We start from the raw sequence: 19,886 nt of genomic DNA, 5'->3' as shown, positions 1-19,886 counted from the left end.
TAAATGGACTAGTTTTGAATAACTGAACTTGAGACACATTTCAGAAGCCAAGAATTTCAAAGTTGAAGTGAGCATGCAATCCTTAATTTATTTCTTTGTGCTATTTTTAGTACAATGAGATAAGTTAGGAATGGAGTGACAGCGTTATCTCTGAATGTTCTTTGCTCTGTCTGGCTTTGTATCAACTTCAATGCTAATCAGATAATAATGGAAGGACAATTCTTGATTTATATGTCAGGAAATAATATTATACTTAAAAATTCAGAAAGAAAGAATTACATGCACCTCAGAAAGCAATTCAGGGCAAAGGCCAAAGCAGTTCTCCTATCAAGTTCAGAATTCTCTTCTCTTTTACAAGGAATTCAGCTTTCACTGTAGTACTATAATTACTTTTTTTTTTACAAAGTATGGCTATGGGTATGTGTCACTGCATACAACAGTTCGATCAGATTTGGCCTCTGGGAACAGCCTCTCTGGGAGCAGCTCCTGGAAATAAGATACTTATGTGGAAGATCCCTGAGGTGGCTCCTAGACACTGTGGTAACTGCAATAACAATAATAGGAGCAGATGGAAAACTGCAGTGATGAGCTCTCTGATGACCAAATAGTTTTTGCTAGGGGTTTCATGCTGAAGGTAAGATTTTGGGGACATGAGGTCTTATTTCAAGCCATATGATGCCTGCCAAGGTATTAGTTGTTTCCTGGTCATTTAACCACCTGACACTTTGGCTGAATATTAGAAACTCTTTTCTAATTAAGCCCAAGCAAACTCCATCAGCATAATACTAACAGTTTAACACAGTTAAGTAAGAGCTTCAATTTTAGTCCGGATTCTTACCCTACTTTCTTGCTGGGGACGCAGCACAGTGCTTGGCTGAGTCATCTATTTATAAATTAAGCGTTTAAATAAATAAGCTAGGGGAAGAGGACAAGAATGGCAGAGAGCAGGGGCAGGGGAGTGTTTCCCCATTCTCTCAGTACTGCTTCACCTCATACTTTTAGGCAGGAGTTCTGAAAGATTTCAGGCAGTTCCTGAAAGATTTCTTTGTCTTCTGTATTGCCAGCCATGGCCTCTGGATACCTTGTGTAATAAAGCTATGTTAATATGGTTTGGCTTCTTACCCTGGATAGTACCTAAAAGCAGTGCACACTTAAGGTAGCTGTACTAATCAAGATTCAATTAGAAGTTTATTAGAGCTCTGGCTTCTGTGCTTACTTTGAGAATAGATCAGTAGGTACTTTCAGAAAAGTCTGGTCAAGAAGCATAACTCTTCAAATTAAAATAAAGTACTATGTAAGTTTACTTAGTTAACAATATGCTAAAACGAAACACTGCACAATACATTTTATATCCCACTTGATAGTTACAGTCTGTGTCAACATGGGCAAGTGCATGCAAAAATTGTGTAACAAGATTTTGTAAAAACTTTCTTTTGTGGCCTTTTAAAATAACATCTATGGAAATAAAAATTCCTTGTTATGAGTTCCCTGGGCCAGCTGACAAAAGTTAAAAATTAAGTATCACTAGCTACCTGAATCTCTGGTTACTAATTTAACAATATAACTCCACTGGAGTTCTTATCATCCTCTCAGCTAGTGTCTGTGGGATGATGTTCTTGGTTTTGGATCACAGCTAAAAATCCAGAATAAGGATTTATTTCAGTGAGGTCATCGTTACATTCCCAGTTAGAATGTCCACACTGGTTTATTTAGCCAGTATTTTAATTACCCTGGATATGATGGATAGATTTTATATGCCCTGTGACAAGAACAAAGGGCGGCTATGATTTGGCTATGTAACAAGTGCAGTTTTAGACCAAAACCAGTTTTCTCCCTTGAAAGGGTTTCATACCTGATTGCTTCTAGGGCTTCAAGAAAATCATGTGTGAGTGCTCAGAACAGGTCCAGAATTTTGATAGCCTTCAGCTAAAGGTTACGTGAGTTAAAGTTAAATGCAAAGAATATCTTTTAATGAGAATAACTGGACAATGGAACAGTCTGAAGAAAGTTAAGATTTTAGAGCCAGCAATAAAAATTTAAACAAGATGCTAGCAAAAGTAGTAATGCTTGAACTCCAGAAAAGTCTTTTCAAAGCTTCAAGTTTTCAAGCTCTCAGTGAGCTTACACTCTGCCTGTAACTTTTGCATTTTTCACCTGTATGTTTGGATTTCATATCGATGTAACCAACTCTAGTGATTCCCCATTCAGCATGGGATAATAGATCTGCACTAAGAACTAGCAGAGCAAAAGAAACTTCCTGCCCCTATGTATTTTGCTTAAAATTAGCTAACTCCCACAGAACTGCTAGAGGAAAATGAGAAATGGGCAAGAAAAGATTGTATTCGGCACTGTTGAAAGAGACAACTGAATGTAGATGGAGCAGCTTGTTGTCCCTCAGTTTTCAGCAGAAGACTAACTTGCCAACCCAGCTGAGAGCTTTGTTTGGAACTGCCAGGTGGGAATACTGCTTATTTTAAGCAGTCATAGAGCGCATTTCTTGGCTGACTGTCAAGCATGTATGGCAACTGGCTAAGGCTGCACCTGCACCTGTGCAGGGAATATCATCAGTTATTCTGAATGACGTGTAATGAATTTCTTTTGGGTGAGAGCAAGAATAAGCTGCTATGCAGTGTGTGCATTAATTTTTGCAGGGGACCTCTTGTGCTATTGCAGTCCTTTCTGGAAACCAGAGAACAAGCTGGTTCCTCAAGTAGCCTTGTACCCTTTAAAATCACATTGTGGCAGAGCCCACTGTACTAGCTAAGATCGATTTTTGTTGACACAGGTAAGAAATGGTGGAAATATGTATAGGTGGAGTGAGAACATCTTGCATGGAATTGGAAAAGTAGTAGTACTAACTGCAGATGCATAACAGAGAGCTGTGTTGATTTTGTTTAACCCCTGATAAAGCTCGTGCAGGAAGAGTTACCATGGCAACAAGATCCAAATCACGCTAGCATGAACTAAAGGCTGAGATAACACAATCCCATTTTTAGCACTCCAAAAGGGAGAAAATAGCTGATGATCACACTAAAGATGGAAACAATACCATTTCAAGCTGCATAATATGCTAGTAGGTCAACAGCTGAAAGTAAAGAATGCCAGCAAGAAGACCATTCCATGAGCACCCCCCACCCCCCCAGTAATTACAAATCAATAAGACTTTAGTGAGATGTAAAATATCAAAATATAAGAGTGAGAATGCTGGGTGTCTCTATCCTGTTCAAAGTGTAGTTCTGAAATAATATGTTAAAAGTCTTCATACAACACTTTTTTTTTTTTTTAAATCTGTAAGAATACTGTGACCAGAAATGCATTTGCTAACTGTGTGTTCAGGAACTCTGTCTTTTCTACTCTAGTTCTTCTGAGGCGCTCTGCAGGACCATCCCCAAATATTTATCATTATAGACTAACTATGCTGGATCAAAATATGATGCCACTCCCTCCTATATGTTAAGTGTGGAAGTCAATAGAATATTACTTTACAAGCTAGTAGTAACCTCTAGTACTCTACAACCTCATACAGGATGTAGGATGGGCCACAGAAAAATGACACTGAAGGTCTACGACTACGAGGTGTCTGCTGCGGCTATGGCAACATACAGAGAGTCTGAACAGGGATCAGAGAGGGGCAGTAAGCCAGCAGGCCTAAAGTCTACTCAGTTCTTGGCAAAGGACTCTTAGAATTGTATCTTCTCCTCAGATAGACTTCCAATGTACCGCACTTCTGTCTGACTCACACATTACCAGATACTATGCAGTCCTTACCAAGACTAAGGAGCTTGTTGCCAGTCTTGCCACTTCTTCCCCAATGGTGCAAGTTTTGTTTTTTTTCAAAGACAAAACTATGGGAAATTATATTCTTTCAAAAGTAATGCAAATAAACATCTCCAAGAGAATGTTCAGTGTAAGCTACTGGGAAAGAACTATAAAAGCCTAGGGGTCTTGGTGCCACATTGACACCTGAGGAGCCTATTTGTAATTCTGCGGAAGGCACAACGTGAAAGATCACTTCCATCTTGTCTAGGTGGCAGCATATGTTTTCTCATAAGAAATGTGAAGGTTATTCAGGCAAAGTGCCTCTGTCAACAGATTCTTTGTGAAGAGCAGATTGAATATTTCATGGGGACATTTTCCTGACAGATTTTTTGGCAGTCTTGGCTTCCTGCCCTAAAGATGCTTCTTTGATCGAACATCAATGTCATTGTTCCGAGTAGCCACGCTCTGGATTAAAGTCTTCCTTCATCGAACATTATACCTGCTATGTATGTTTAAAATGTTCCCATTTATTTTCAGCTACTCTGCAACTCTATAAATTGGTATTATGCTGCATTTAGGATTGGGGTTTAACTGTGGAGTGTGAAAGAGGCATATCAGAAACAGTAATTTGTCAGACAAACCATTGGACCATAAATGTGTAATGTTATTCAAGGAACTGTGCCTTCCCTACATAAAAATGAAAACCCTGCGAGTATCAGTTTAGCTCACTTCATGACTGTTGCTGTCTGACCACAGCTACTATCTACAGTTCCTGTATTTAGCAATACTGAATACTGGTGACAAAGTTTAACATTTCACTGAATTTTCCTTCATTAGGATTACTCCCAAAAGCTTCTAAGGTGAACATAAGCACAGGTAACATCTTGTTACCTGAACTCTTGCCAGGACAACCATCTACACATTACCATATGAATCGAAATCTGACTGTGGTGAATATACTGTGTCCTGAAAACAAAATATTTTGATTCCAGGGAGAAACACTATCTAGCATCAAGTTCAACAAAGCACTTTGCTGAGGAAATAAAATCAATGTTGCTAATAAATAATCCAATAGACTAGCTTCTCCAAACAGTTTAAAACATGGTGTCTCAGAAAATAGATATTGTTTAAGAGGAAATACACATATATATATGTATATCTCAAAGGCAATAAAGTAGCTTAGTGTTTGAACAGCTCTGCACTGATAGGTGTGAAGTCATGGAAGGGCGACACTGATACCTTCTAGTCATATATAAGCACATAGGGGACAGTGCACAGTGTGTTTTTGCTGCTCAGCTGGATTCTCAGGAGCTGCTACCCTAACAGCCAACATGGGACCCTAATGTACCCAGCATTACCAAATGAAATATCAATGAATAATGAAGCAGTGCTGTCTAATGTAAGAAATGAAGTTAATTACCTTTCTCTATTTCACTTTGAAAGGACAATTTCCGTCTTCGTAGTTTGCAGTTATCTCCATCCGTATCATTAGTAGTTTGTGATCTTATTACGAGGTCAGACTTGATTAATGAAATATGAAACATAATGACAGATTAGTCCCATCTAAAGAGAGCAGGTTTTCAATAGGTGATTGAATGTTAATGTTCAAGCTTTAAGAAAGGCAATATTACACAAGTCAGTCTGCATCAGACACTCCATCCCCAGCTAATGATATTGCTCAATGCTAATGTTAAAAAGTTCATGCAGATTGAGCAAACACAACAATGTCACAACCTGATGGTGAAACAAAAGTATCCTGATAATAAATTTACATGTAAAGACAAGTGTTCATGTGTTATCAGCGTCCTGAACTTGCACAGATGTGGTTTAAGTAATCGTAAAGAAATTAATGACGCCCCCCCCCCAAAACCTCTAACAGAGAATGTATACTATTGCAAGAAGTAATGTGGTAACTGATTGTGATTAGATTTATATTTAAATATGTGATAATGATTATAAAAGTTACATTTTACAACAATAAATATAAGGCTGACAAACACCAGACACGTTACCCCTCATTATTTTCTCTTTCTAGACCCTCCCTTCCTTTCTATCAGATTCAGTTATTCAGATACTTATTTCCACAGCAGAACAAAATGTCTTTCTATATCCATCTTACGGAAGATGGATGTGGTTTTTTTGCCCTAATAAGTACAAGATGAATTTAACTCTTCTTTCCACTTATTTAAAACCAAGAAATTTACAAATAAGCAAATAAAACACCAGTTATGCTCTTTGTGTACATACCCATGGCATTGGCTTCAGCCTACTTCCCTTCCCTGTGCTAGTGAGGTTTCCCTCACTCAAGTAAGTAGATTTGCATGTGGGAGAAGGGCAGAGGGAAAGAAGTGGGAAGTGTTTACATCTTTCTCTATTCCCTTAATTGTAAACCTGGTGGGTAAGGTGCTTCACTGGTGGCCCACTGGTTGAATAACTGCAGGAAGAAAAAGGCACTTTTACATAAATAGGAGGAGAGGAATGGAAGTCGAAGCAGAAGCACCTATTATTCATTTAACAAATCTGGATCTGAGTGATGTTTTGAAGATCAGAATGTGCTCATTGCTTCTTTTGTGGGATCATTTTCTGGATTGCAATAGACAGTGGAAAGCAAGTGGAATTGCTGAAGAAAACTGTGATTTTGCACGCTCAGAGGCATGGCTCTGTCCTCCCTTCCCTGTCCCTGTGAAGTCTAGCAATTTTTTCTTAGTGGCTGGTACAGCAGTAAGAAATAACAACAGAAAAATTTCTAAGGAACATGAGCAGTGAGGACTTTCTTTGTGTATTGTACACCACAACACAGAAGGTGGAATTTTGTTTCAATTTTCTCTGATCTAAGGAAAAAATAATGATAAAACATTGATGACAATGTAATTGCAGGAAATAATTGCTCAGACTAAAATCATTAATGTGAATTAATCCTTAAGGAAGTTTTTCAAATATGTGGACTTTCAGTTTTAACTTAAATTTATCACTAGACTATAAATTCATTGTATTTCACAAGTAATTAATAATGATGACCTTTTCAATAAACAGAAAAAGATGACTTTTAAAATAAAGAATATAATTGGTCTTTCATTTTCAGAATGATCTTTTATTAAAAAAAGGCTCAGCATAAAAAGAAGTGACATTTCTTGTCAGAAGTTATATTTGTTTTAATTTTTTAAACTAAAGATCCACACGTGATTAGCAAAGGTGCCCCTCTCATTTACAGTACAAACCTTAGTGTTCTTTGTCTCCTTGTTTCTCAGAAGGCCTTTGAGGCCAAATTATATTGCTTCCTTCTCATTGAACCTCTGTTTTTCCTTAAAAGTGTACTAAGAAACTACAAAATGGCAGTATCTCAGAAATAATGAAATGTAAACTGGTCATTCTATGTGCAGTGTAGTCCATGTTTGGTGGCCAGTACTGGTGTACTCTGCAACTTTCTAGGGAAAGCTTTAGCCCCTGTAGCACAAGCTGGGCAGTAGCCTTTGCCTTCTCCCCTTCTGGCCAAACCTCCCCTTTGTTTCCCAATTCAGACTGACCCCGGCAGTGTGAAATAAGGAAACACTGGTAATTTTTCTGTTTTTCTGAAGATGCAGTCTGTGCAAAAGGGGACACTTAGGACAGGCACTGTGAGAAAAATGGACCAGGAAATCCCTGCAAATCTGAAGACTGAGTGAAATTTGACAAGTCCCTTGTACACTTTTAGTCTCCTAGGAGGTAGAGTGCACTCCAAGATAAGAGAATTAACAATTCATGTTTGAAAGGCAATTAAATATTTTTGATTGTTAGACACAGAATGATTCCAGATAATCTGATTTATCTTTATTTTATGGCTGTACAATTATATTTAGTGTCAAAAGTTCCCCTTGTGGTGACCTAGGCCATAGTAATCTGAAAAAAAACATATTTTCCATGGCTTTAACAAAACATCCAAAATTCCCTTGGCTGAAATTTTAATACTATTTAAATATAGAACCAAATCCTGTTAGATTATCATCATCTGAGTAATTTCATTGACTTCTGCTGAGTTTAACTGACTTCAGTAGGAGCAATCAGGTGAATGTATTTTTTTAAAATAGGATTTGGCCTCAGGCTTTTAGCTTTTAATTTTGCTAACCTTGTTTTTTCAATTGTTATTTTCAAGCTTTTCTACTGTGGGACATATTTGGCCCAATATTAAGAAAAAAATTACTTATTGTATGTACCTTTGCAGTTTCATCTCTCAGATTAAAAGTCAGTTCTAGATTGGTGAGAAAGAGATCAGAAAATTCAGGGTACATATCCAAAACTTCCAGTAGGTCTTCTCGCTGGATTTTATGTAAGTCACAGTAAGTTAAAGCTCTCACATCTGCATTTGACTTTCCTGGTTTTGCATAAAGATGTACCATCTCTCCAAAAATATCATTTTTCCCTGCAGAAAGAAAATTAGAGATTATTATTTTAAACATGAATAAATTAAATTATGTATTTCTTTATGATAATGGTGTAGAATACTTGATTTTACATGAAGTGAGACAATCAGATTACCATTGTACATACATTGTTGTAAATAAAAAGTATTATTATTAAATATTAAAAGCAAAATTACTAAAATCAATGAAATTACATAGGCATATAACTGGACTAAGTGAAAGGAAAATCTAGTTTCGTCATGGTATTTCTTCAGTTCCATCTAGCATGACTACAGCAGGTTCATTTGTCCTTTCTTGTAAAAACAGTATTTGCTGATTTAAATCATATTGTTATGATGAGAAAGATGTAATTTCTGTTGTTCAGTAGACTACAAGACCTGTCTGGCCTGGAATCTCATTTTGTTAAGAATTACATGAAGAAACAGACCATACTTGAAATATATTTTAGTAGAAAATGTCTTATTTTTTATATTTTTCATAGGGAATGCAAAACTTCCAAGATGCAGAAGTTGTTTTGAAGAAGCTCTTTAAACATAGCTGCCTCTGTTTTGATGCTATTACAATTCTTTCCATCAATGTTGATACTTTCACAGTACCTGTTTGCTAAAATTGTCATCTCTATTAAATTGCTTGTTTTCCCCAAATATGCACCTAATGCAGAGCAGTTGCAGCCATAGACCAGTGAAAATATGCTCTAAACTAAGGGTTGCAGGGCTAACCTTCAAAATGGGGTTTGGGGGGAGGGGGGAACTAGGAAAACAGTTGTGGAAAAGAATAGTGGTCGTGGCAACTGAGAAACAGTAGACTGGTAAAAAAGAATACAGGGGTGATTTTGCCTCTGTGTTAAACATTTGTGGCTTTTATATTACGTTAGTGCAAGTAGTTCCAGTTTCCTCATTTTCTAAAAAGGAAGCTGAAAACTGGGTGAGCAAGCAGCTAAAAGATGCAAAAAATAATTTAAGGGCTGATTTACAGTGAGGGTCTTAAAGAGCACAGTCTGTTCAGCTTATCAACAGGAAAATTAAGAGGTAACCTGATTATATTGCATGTAACCTTGTAGAGAGGAAAAATTACTCAGTACTAAACACCTCTAGAATATAATAAGGAATGTATAGCAAGAACCAATGGAAAGAAATTGAAGCAAGATAATTTTATACTGGAATTAAAGCACATGTTTTTTAAAATAAAAACTATTAACTATGGAAATAAACTGCCAAGAAAAGTGATCACTTTTTCATCTTGTCATGTCTTCAGAACACACCCCATTGCTTTTCTTTCATCAAACAGAGTTCATTAGACACAACAGACAGTTAAAGGTACGAAGTGTAACAGGACTCAGTGATATAACAGAGGTTAGCCAATATAATCTAACAGTCCCTCTGGTGTTAATGTTTATGAATGCAGGGGTCCCTATTCAAGGCATATAATACCTTCTATGCAATATGACTATTGACATGAATGCAGTATTTTTATATCTTGTATGCAAAGCTGAAAGAGGGGGTAGATTCTACAAGGTCCGCAGCCATTGTATTTTCTAAGGATTTGGCACAGAACTACTGTTGTCAGGTCAGTACTGATCAGACCTTACCCAGCAGCATCAGGCAGTGCAGACAAGTTGAGGAAAACTGAAGGACAAACCCAACATTTCTCAGAACTCTGATTTCTGCGATGAAGTTGCAAAAAGTCTTTTCAACCCCAGAGGACATAGCATTGAGTGGTTTTTATGTCCGTTTCTGTGTGTAGGTTTTTCAGAAAGAGGACTTAACTAAAAATATTTGGCTAAGTAATGATAATCTTTGTTAGGTTTCTGTGTGATTTCATTGCAGAGTAATTTTCATTTGTATCATCTTCTATTCTTTTTTAACAGATTCAAGATACCACAGACTCATTGACTGGAGCTAGCTATCAGGCAGGCTCCTGCCTCATGGATTGTGCAACAGATGTGGGCCCAGAGAGCAGTTCCTTTTGGCTGCAGTTGTGCACAACTGTCTCTCTGTCTGAACCACCCTTCCCCAGGAGAGTGAGGCTGCAAACTGCGGCCCCTGGTGTGAGGAGCTGTAGGCTTAAAGAGATATAGTGGCATTGCCCTGCAAATACCTGGGTTTCTCCTGCAGTGTGAGAGCTCAAGGATCTGATGTGCATAACATGCAAAACTTGACCAGTCTGCATCTTTGGTCCAGGAAGAAATTAATGAGTTCATAAACTTGTCAGTTTTTCTTGATTGTGAGTGCTATAGAAATTTACATGTTTTTGATGTAAGAAACCTCACAGTGTTATATTTGCATGCTCCCTACTTTGCTTGTGCCTAAAGCTGGCCCATCTGATGGGGTGCAACAGCATGAGATGACAAATCATCTTGGTAACACCATCTAAACCTAGGGAAGAGTTGCTGTAGGCACACGTTTGTTCTTCTGTTCACATATCCACCCTGCAAAGTACTAGTAGAATAGTCAGTTGCAAGTGGATTAATAGTAACATACTGCTTCCAGTCCACGTTCTGCTTCAGCTAGTTTTCTGGCTGTAAGTTCCTACAGCAGATGTTAGATAGAAAGGAGAACATATGAATGATGTTACAGCTGGTGCAGGTTTCCATAGAGCAAAATCCTTACTCATCTACTCAATCATTCTTTGTGTTCTTATTACCTGATATTAAATTGGAGAAACAAACCAGTAGTCTTGCTTAGGTAGGCTTTTAGTTATTTTACTTTTAAAACTGCGGTGGCTAATGAAGTCTTGTTGGTTTGACATAAGAAGCTATCACCAGCTGCAGGTGAGCTCCTAGCTGGATTGAACATTGATCTGAGCCATCTTCACTGGGAAAAAAACCAACTCCCCATGCTATACAACACTGGTGTTATTAAGCTTAAGTATCAATCAAGATCAGATGAATCTGTTATTCTCTTCCTTTTCTATATGCTCAGGGGACACAAGCAGACATTTCTGCAAACCTCTAGAAGACATTTCGAATGCCTGAATTAGATACATTTTTTTTCTCCAGTTAGCATATAGGGGGTCTGTGTGACTCAGTACTCTCATACACTGTTAAAGAAAAGGGTATCCTTGACTTTGGCTCTTGCAGCATAATCAGAACTGGAGTAAATTGATTATCTGCTTGCCTCAACTTGCAGTTTACCACTTACCTAGGGATAAATCTGACTCACTCCTGCTCTTATATTTTAGATATCCAAGGACATGGGGTCTTTGGTGTACATGAATTATTGCAGTAATGTAGACTTTGCTCCTCAAACAAATTATTTCTCTGCTTGATTTAAATAACAGTAAGTAAAACATTTACAAATTTCCTTCCCCAGGAAAAACAACGGATATTTCTTTTCAATCCCCTGACTCTTTTAACATGCCTTGTGTTAATCTACTTACCAAGAATGGCTACAACAATGTCACTCTTAAGGATTTCAATGGAGCCTCTTGACACAAAGTAAAGAGCAGTGAGAACATCTCCACAGTGCACTAAAGTGTCTCCAGGAGGTGCATGTGTTGTCTTAAATTTCATAGCCAAAGCTCGAAGACAGCCTTTGCTGGCCCCCCGGAAAGCTTTGCAATTCTGAAGCAAATTTTGGTTGAGGTGCAGACAAATGTCAGCTTGTAAGCATTCTGGAAACCCCTTCAGGACCTGGAAAGACAAGCATAAGGATTTCATGTGAATGCTATGAAAGTTGCTTTATATAATTTTTATGTTTTCTTCCTGCACAGAAAGAAAGAAGTCACATACAAATAGAGGTGGTGCTAAGAGCTGTCAGAGTATTACAATTCAATAAGTGAATAGTGTAATCTTAATTGCAAAGCTTATACAATGTGACTAAAGTACATACTAATGTATGTAGTGGTTACAAAACTCTTTATTAAGATTTCTTTCATTGCAAGAAATGTTATCAAGGTATAAGAATGAATATACTGCAGTAAAATAACAAATAAGACAGCTAAAGGGAGAGTCTTGACTGAATTGCACCTATTTGGACTAATATGTCTAACTTCATTTTTATCAATTATAAAAGTACTAAATTTAATATAAGAGAGTTTTTTTCTGAAATAACAATGACATTTGTAAAATGAGAGCTATCTGAACAAGATCAGATATTTTTCAGAGAGTGCATTTTAATGGGATTTTCGTGTTAAATATATTCTGCTTGTAAGTGTAGGACTGACTTAGATTTTTATCAGAAAAAACAACATGTGCCACTGAAACAATGGTGTTATGCAGATTTGCATAGGCAGATGATTAGTTCAGTAAACCATAGGGCTAGTTGCTATGGTCCTTGTTCATGTCTTAGAACAATGGGAGTTTGCCTGAAGTAGAACCATGGGATTCCTCTCGGGTACCATGGTAACATGTAAATCTTGTTTAGAAGAAAAAAAGTGAGCTACTTACAACATGGTCATTATGTGTGAGCTTTTCTAAATTGTCTAGGATCATATTACCTCTGATTCTTTTAGAATCAATAAACATTTCTACTACTGACTTCTGTGGGAGTACTGCCAATCTTGTGACTCTGCCCACTGTGTTAAGGAATGGGCCTGACACGTTATTATGCACCACCCTTTCTTTCCCTTAAGTCCTGTTATCTGCTGTGAATGATGTTAATGGGTCATATGCTTTCCCTGCGACTGGCTACATCTGTTGCATACTTCTAAGGGCAAAACATGAACTGATGCTACCAGTCTTATGAATATGTGAACAGGACGTGTCTTTTTGTCATTAGAGCAGTCTATTAATTGATTCCTGTTTATTCTCTGCAGTGTTTTTCTACAAACTTGTAAATATTCCTGCACAGAAAAAAAATATATCCAAAATGCATTCCCTTGTTGCTATATTAATTCTTACAGAAAAGGTCTGTTCACTCACTCTTATTGCATAAAGATATTCACAACTCATATCCCTTGCTAGTGGAGAAGATGAACACATTTCTGATATGAGGCTTCTGTCCACACAGGCCAAGCTATGATTTACAAATGAAATATTAGTACCTTTAACTGAGTTGAAATGTTTCTATGATTGCTAATGGAAATCAGTGCTGTGAAATAACAAACAGAATGTTTTAACACAAATATATACAAAAATTTTATGAGCTATAGGGCATTACCGTATGAAGTTTATACATCCTCAGAAAAAAACCAGCATTCAACAATAAGCAAAAGAAAATATGATAAATGAAAAGTTTCTGTGGTGCCACTGTTTTTTAGTATCTATCACACCACTAGAAATAGCTTAGTATTCAATTACTCTTTTTATTTTATTATAATTATATTGAAATAAAAATATTGTTGGTTGTAGCAACTTATTTACTGAACGATACTGAGAAACTGATAACCAAATACATCCGGTCAATGAGACAGGTGGAGAAAAATTACGGGTGTCTTTTTGAAACTGTTCTCTAGTCATGTGAGTAAAAAAGACCTATTTTGAATTAATTCTTTTGCTATACATCTATCTGAATATAATTTAGAAGATGTCCAATTTTTTATAGGATACAAAATAGGAAATATATTTTCAATTCAGAGGTACTTACAGGAAAAGGTATTTGAATTGTTAGAAAGTCAGGAGCACAGCCTTAGGATGAATTGTATTCATTTTTCACATCAGCTTCTGTTTATCATCTCATTTATCAAGGGATTGTACTTTACCATTAAGCAAAAACCATGCAGACCATGTGTGTTGGTTTATATTTCTGAAGATACTTTGGGTATTTCTTTAAAGAAACAATTATTTTGATAATTAATTTATACTTAACATGAAACTGTTCTAAAATAGTTGCATATTAGTTAATAGTTATTTATATGCCAATAACATCTGAAAGATACTAGCCTCTGTTCAGGTATCTGTGATTAAAAAGTCCCTGCCCCATGGAGCTTACACTCTAAAATAGTTATTATACATCAGCGAGGAAGAACATTTACTCTTTAATACCATAATTGTCAAAAGTCTAGAAGAAAGACAGTTGCCCAAATAAAGTTGATTTCCAATGGAGTTTTGGAGATCACTCCACTAACACGAGTTCAGAAATGCGAGAAAGCAGTTGATTTGAAGATACATTTCTTAAGAAGATACATTTCTTAAAACTACTATATACTACATTACTAAAAGGAGCTTACCATATCGTGTACATTTTATTTAGTGAAGTATTTAATCCAAGTCCAGTAGCTGACACTATGCAGAATTTGGTGTTTCCAAATTAAGGTTGATATTGTGCAGTACAAACAACACCTTGCCAACCCAAGCCTCCATGTACATTCCTAATATTCAGATTTTAATTAATTTGAGAATATCTTTCTTATTCATCAATTTTTAGCTTGTGTTAATATGGAATTATCGGATTCTTACAGAAATCTTTGATTGTATAGAGCAGGAACAATTGTATTGAAAAGTATGGTCTTATAATGTGGCAATCAACATCAATACATTATGTATACAAATACTGACAACTCTAAATATTAGAAAATCATCCATGCAGTCTTCAAAATCATTAGATTAGCTTAAAAATAATAAAACTCTAAATATTGCATTTCACTTCTTTTAATTTGTTGTGAGCTTTTGGAGACTTTAAACACATTTAAGTCACACTCCAATGTGACAAGAAAAATTTAAAATACACTTTATAAACAACTAAAAACCAGCATAATCTTGAAATTATATGAATGCAGGACTAGCTAATGCAAAAATAAAACCATTGTCAAAATAAAATTTTGAAAATTGTGAAGCTAGAATTGCTCTTTAAATAGTATTATTCTCAATGACAAATCCAAAATTAATAAATTATTTGAATACAGGTTTGGGTTTCAGTTGCTCCATTCTTTCCTGACATGTTTCTATTGTTACTCTCAATATCTCCTCAATAGTGATTCCACTGGGCCCTGGTGAGAAAAGTCTTGGAATCTCATGGTTAGAATCATGTTTATAATCAGAACCCATGCATAATTCGAGAAACACAGATCTTCTCAAAAAGACATGTAACAAGATATAAAATCACCCTCAACCTTCTCCTCTTCAAAAAAGAAAAAAAAAAAAAAAAAAAGAAAAGAAAAGAAAAGAAAATGAAAAAACAGTTATGATGCTGTGACCATAGGTTCCAGTTGTTTGTCACTGATAGTTATCCAGTCGAAGTTCAGTCGTCTCTTCCTGTCTGGAATAAAACTTATTCCACATCAAATAATGTTGGTTTATCTACTTGGCATGCTTAGAGAGGAGGAAAGTGTCCTTCAGAGAGAAGTAAAACATTTTATGTGGAATAAGTGATTGAAGTTTAGTGAGGATAGTAGGGACATGATTCATATTGCCTTGAAGAATGTGGTCTTTTATAAGTGGAGAGGGAGTCCAGCTTCATTAACTTCTCTTTTTCAAGATGACAACAGGGTATCCGTCATACATGTATCAGACATGTTTGTAACAACAGAATTGGAGACATCTATGTGCCCTAACCTCAGACAGTTAGCAAATGTTTGAGGCAATGATAGCTTTGTTTTGTTTGGATAAATGATGAGATTCATGACAATTTTTAGATTTTCTATTCTCACTTCTAGAACAGGTATTGGCATCTGTCCCACAGAAAATATTTACAAAGCATCCAAGCTGAAGCAAATCAGGTTATTAGCTACAATAATTGTCACTAAACATGGAAATATCACATTCTATACCAACATAATCACCGAATGGTTGGGGTTGGAAGGGACCTCTGGAGGTCATCTTGTACAACCTCCCTGCTCAAGCAGGGCTAGCTAGAGATAGTAACCCAGGATGATGTCCAGATGGCTTTTGAGTATCTCCAAGGACGGAGACTCCAGAACCTCTCTGGGCAACTTGTGCCAGTGCTCAGTCATCCTCACAGTAAAAAAGTGTTTCCTGATGTTTGGATGGAACCTCCTGTTTCATGTTGTGCCCATTGCCTCTGGTCCTGTCACTGGGCACCACTGAAAAGAGCCTTGCTATATCTTCTTTACATCCTCCCTTTGGGTATTTGTGAACATTGATGAGATCCCTTGTGAGCCTTCACTTCTCCAGGCTGAACAGTCCCAACTCTCTCAGCCTTTCCTAGTATGAGAGATGTTCCAGTCCCTGAAGTCTGGCAGTCAAAGATACTTCTTTAATTCTACATATGATCTTCTGTCATATATTTTCTCTGTTGAAATATAGGTGGGATCAAACATTAAATGCCAGGCAGCAGTTGAAGAGAGCAAAAGAGGGATCTTGTGTGTTGTGGATCTGCTTGGGGTGTGTTGAAACTCATTTTGACTAAGTCTTTCTTGTCCTAGAATCAAACTTATTTATGAGTAACAATTATCCAGTATATAGAGGGAAAGATAAAGGTAGACTCTCAAGTTCATCTTCATCTGACAATTTAAGCTGGCATAAACTGGAAGAAGAATTCTGGTCCTTCCCCATGTTTTCTGTTTATTCCTGCCCTGTCTTGATCTCTCCTTGTGAGACGGTTTAAGAAACTGATCCATGCAAAAACTAACCCAGCAAAAGAATCAAGCAGCTGAAGGTACAAAGAGGCAGGAATAAATATACTTTGTGTCATAGACCACACACACTTAATCTCTATTTGGATCTCATCTGCATAATATTGATCTCAGGATATGTTGACATTGGCATCACTAAATGCTGAATAAAGTTCTCGAACAATTTGAATAATAAATTTTGAACTAATTACAGAGAGTAAACCCCATGACTTGGAGCGTTTACTCTAGTAGGGATTTATAGTCAAAATTAACATTTTGTCTGTCTTAGTTCGTTCTGTAAGAAGGAGTGAAATTAATTCATAGTAATTTATATATTTGGTGAAATAACCTATGTCTTTAGTTTTTATCTTTCTACCACCTAATTTTAGCACTAATCTGAGACTCTTTAGCTGCACAAATTGTGCTGCATAGATTTTGAATTAGGATTTCTGTCCCCCAGTAGCTGTTCCCTCTGATGGAAAGAGTAGTGCAGGATTTAGTTCTGTCATAAATGTTCAACTCTCAGATTTTAATAACATCTTCACTTAGGCTAAAAGTTTCTGTAATTCAACCTAGTTCTATTTCTAGAAAGAATTTAGAATTTACTATTTCTGTGATAGTTAATTACAGAAATTAACTATTTCTGTAAGCAGAAGGTCAAAACATTTCCAAGGGCTTTCACTATTCAGAAAAGAATGAACAAGGACACAGGTGGTGATAATTCTGCTCCAGCAGCTCTTGGTCTCCACATAGAATAAGGATTATTTCTGATGATTCCTCTTCTTCATACAGGAAAATGTTGCAGTCTTTTTTTTTCCTTTTTTTAATTTTTTTTTTTTTTTTTCAGGATATGAAGAAGGTCCTTGCAAGAGTTGAGAGAGAAGTAGTGTGTGATGATGAGCTAATTTGCCTTTCAATGAGATTTGAAGTCTGACAACCTTATCAAGAATTAGGATCTTTTGCTTTCAGTCATTGCCATGACACAGACTTGTGTGGCACTTCTATGCTGAAATTACTGGAGCTGCAGTGGGTCATTCTTCATCTATAATCTCATTACAGTTTCTGAGTATATTTGGAAGGTGATCTCTGAGATATGATACACTGCTGGGTGAGGAGGACAGAAAATTATTTCAGTTTCTTAGACTGTTGACTCCATCATCAACAGAAAAGTTAAATGTTTGTAGAAGTTGGAAGCTGACTGAATCCATGTTTTTCCAAAAATATAATGATAGTTGGAAAATTGTTAATTCCTCTTGTTTTTGAGACATTAGACCACAAAATACAATGTAGTGAGAAACTGATAAAGGAACACTTTGCAAATAGATTGACATTTTGAAAGTCTTTTTTTTTAATGTGAGGTCTTCTTTTCTGTAACTCGATTAAATATAGGCATTCATATTTTTAAAGTGGTCTTGTTATAGAAAATGAAGAACAGCTTTACAGCTAATCGTAACTGAGGTACTTTCTGATAGGCTTACATGCTTATGATTTCCATTATGACATGTAGACAAATAGCAGTACCACTTTCCACCATGATTACATATTCCCTCTGTTTAACCAATTACTACTAGTTTTTGTTCTGACCACTTCTAATTTGGATTACTGTTCTGATGGTATAAGGATGTTCTCCTTGCTATTTTTGAAATTTTAATTTACTTTTCTAATTCTCTGGTTCAAAGATATTACTGGCAATAGTTCTATTGGTAGAATTGTTTTTGTCATAAAAAGTGATCACAGCAGGAGGAAAAGCAAGAATAACAAATGTAGTGGTGTCATCCAGTGACCTGTGGCCAATTTCTCACAGAAGAAGCCTTACCAAAGCAATGGTGAACCTGCCCTTTATTTGACACGGTAGCATTGCTGGTTCTGAGCCTTCAAGATAGGTGTGTGCTCTGCTGTACTTTCATGATCACTGTGCTGAAGACAACTTATCACAAGTGTAAAATTGACCATTTACTTGGATGCTTGCAGGAGGTGGTTCCATAAATTTGTGCATAAAAGTTCTGGCTTGCTCTCTCCTGTCATGGTACTGGTAACATGGTACAAACCCAAAATAAAAAGGTATCTGTCCCACATCCAAAATTTTAATTAGCATGTACATTTGGTTAAACACTTTGCAAAGCTTGTCCCACTTGTTTACTTCTTTGAACTCTTTTTAAAGGTAAAATAAACCAATAAAGCTATTCAGATGCACAGAAGATCCATGGAAAGAAGGGGGCAGGATTGTAAAAAATACATGCATAACTTAAAAAAGGATCTAAAACACTAAACACTAGGCATCACAGGCATGCTATTATCAGTGCTGAGCTGATAACATCGGAATGAAGGGGGGAAAAGAAGGCAAAGAGAGTTTAGGAAAAACAGAACAGGATAGTTTAAAAAATAAAATATCTTTGAATCTTTGGACTGGTGACATCTTTCATGAAACAATATACACTGTAAATAATGTTTTCTTAATTTAACTTTGCCAGTGTATACCACAGGGATATGATTTAAATTATGCTTATTCTATAGACTCAAGATTTTTATCCAGATTAAAATAAATCCCAAATCCTGTTTATCCAGTCCATGCATAATTATGTGGAACTGTCTTTATCAAAATACATTATGCAATGAAACATAACCAGAGAGATGTAGAAAGGAAGCAGAGGGGAACAAATGAATGAATAAACAATGTTCTCAGCATATTTCACCTGCAGATCTTTAACACTAATTTTAAGTTTAGCCATTTCAAATGAGCATAAAGTATTATCTTCTGGTTTCCAATATAAAGTTTAGGATTTTGTTTAGGAAATCAAGTTTATTTAGTCTTAGTGCAGTATTATTCCTGAGGTTAAAAGTTGGGTTTTTTTTCCACTTTTCCTGCATTCATAAGTATATTACTGATAATAATTAAAAGCACCTTTTGAAACACATTATCTAATATTATTTTTATATATATATATGAGTATGTGTGTGTGTATACATTGCATGCACATATATATATAAAAAATGTAAATTATTCATGTATTTCATATTTCAAAGGAGAAAGAGGACTGAATTTTTGAATTTTATTCAGTTTTCAGTCATGAAATGGAAAAAGAAAGACAGTGGATCAAATTCTGCCTTCAGATATTTGCAAAAAACTCCTAGTAAATATTGTCAGGAGTCAAACACATTTGTCTGAGGACAGTATTAGCCCTTTGGTGTGTAAATGCAAATATTTCATGCAAAATTAAGTTAATACCACATGCAAGTCCGTTTTATATGCACATGGCTTATAGCCAAGAAAACTTCATT

The 19,886-nt window shown here is 36.1% G+C and overlaps 1 protein-coding gene across 4 annotated transcripts in view; it reads right to left on the bottom strand.

The window, feature by feature from the left end:
* Window positions 1–19,886, bottom strand: part of KCNH7 (potassium voltage-gated channel subfamily H member 7) — a 244,840-nt gene that overhangs the window by 18,576 nt on the left and 206,378 nt on the right. For all 4 annotated transcript variants that reach the window (XM_049827251.1, XM_049827171.1, XM_049827343.1 and 1 more), the window contains 3 exons: window positions 11,535–11,787; window positions 7,950–8,155; window positions 5,180–5,279 (listed from right to left, as the gene is read on the bottom strand). In XM_049827251.1, the coding sequence (XP_049683208.1) occupies window positions 5,180–5,279; window positions 7,950–8,155; window positions 11,535–11,787 (559 nt within the window). The remainder of the gene's footprint in view (window positions 1–5,179; window positions 5,280–7,949; window positions 8,156–11,534; window positions 11,788–19,886) is intronic.

The sequence above is a fragment of the Accipiter gentilis genome, chromosome 1 (assembly GCF_929443795.1).
Source record: "Accipiter gentilis chromosome 1, bAccGen1.1, whole genome shotgun sequence".
In the NCBI taxonomy this organism is placed as follows: Eukaryota; Metazoa; Chordata; class Aves; order Accipitriformes; family Accipitridae; genus Astur; species Astur gentilis.
This window is presented reverse-complemented; position numbering and strand designations above follow the sequence as displayed.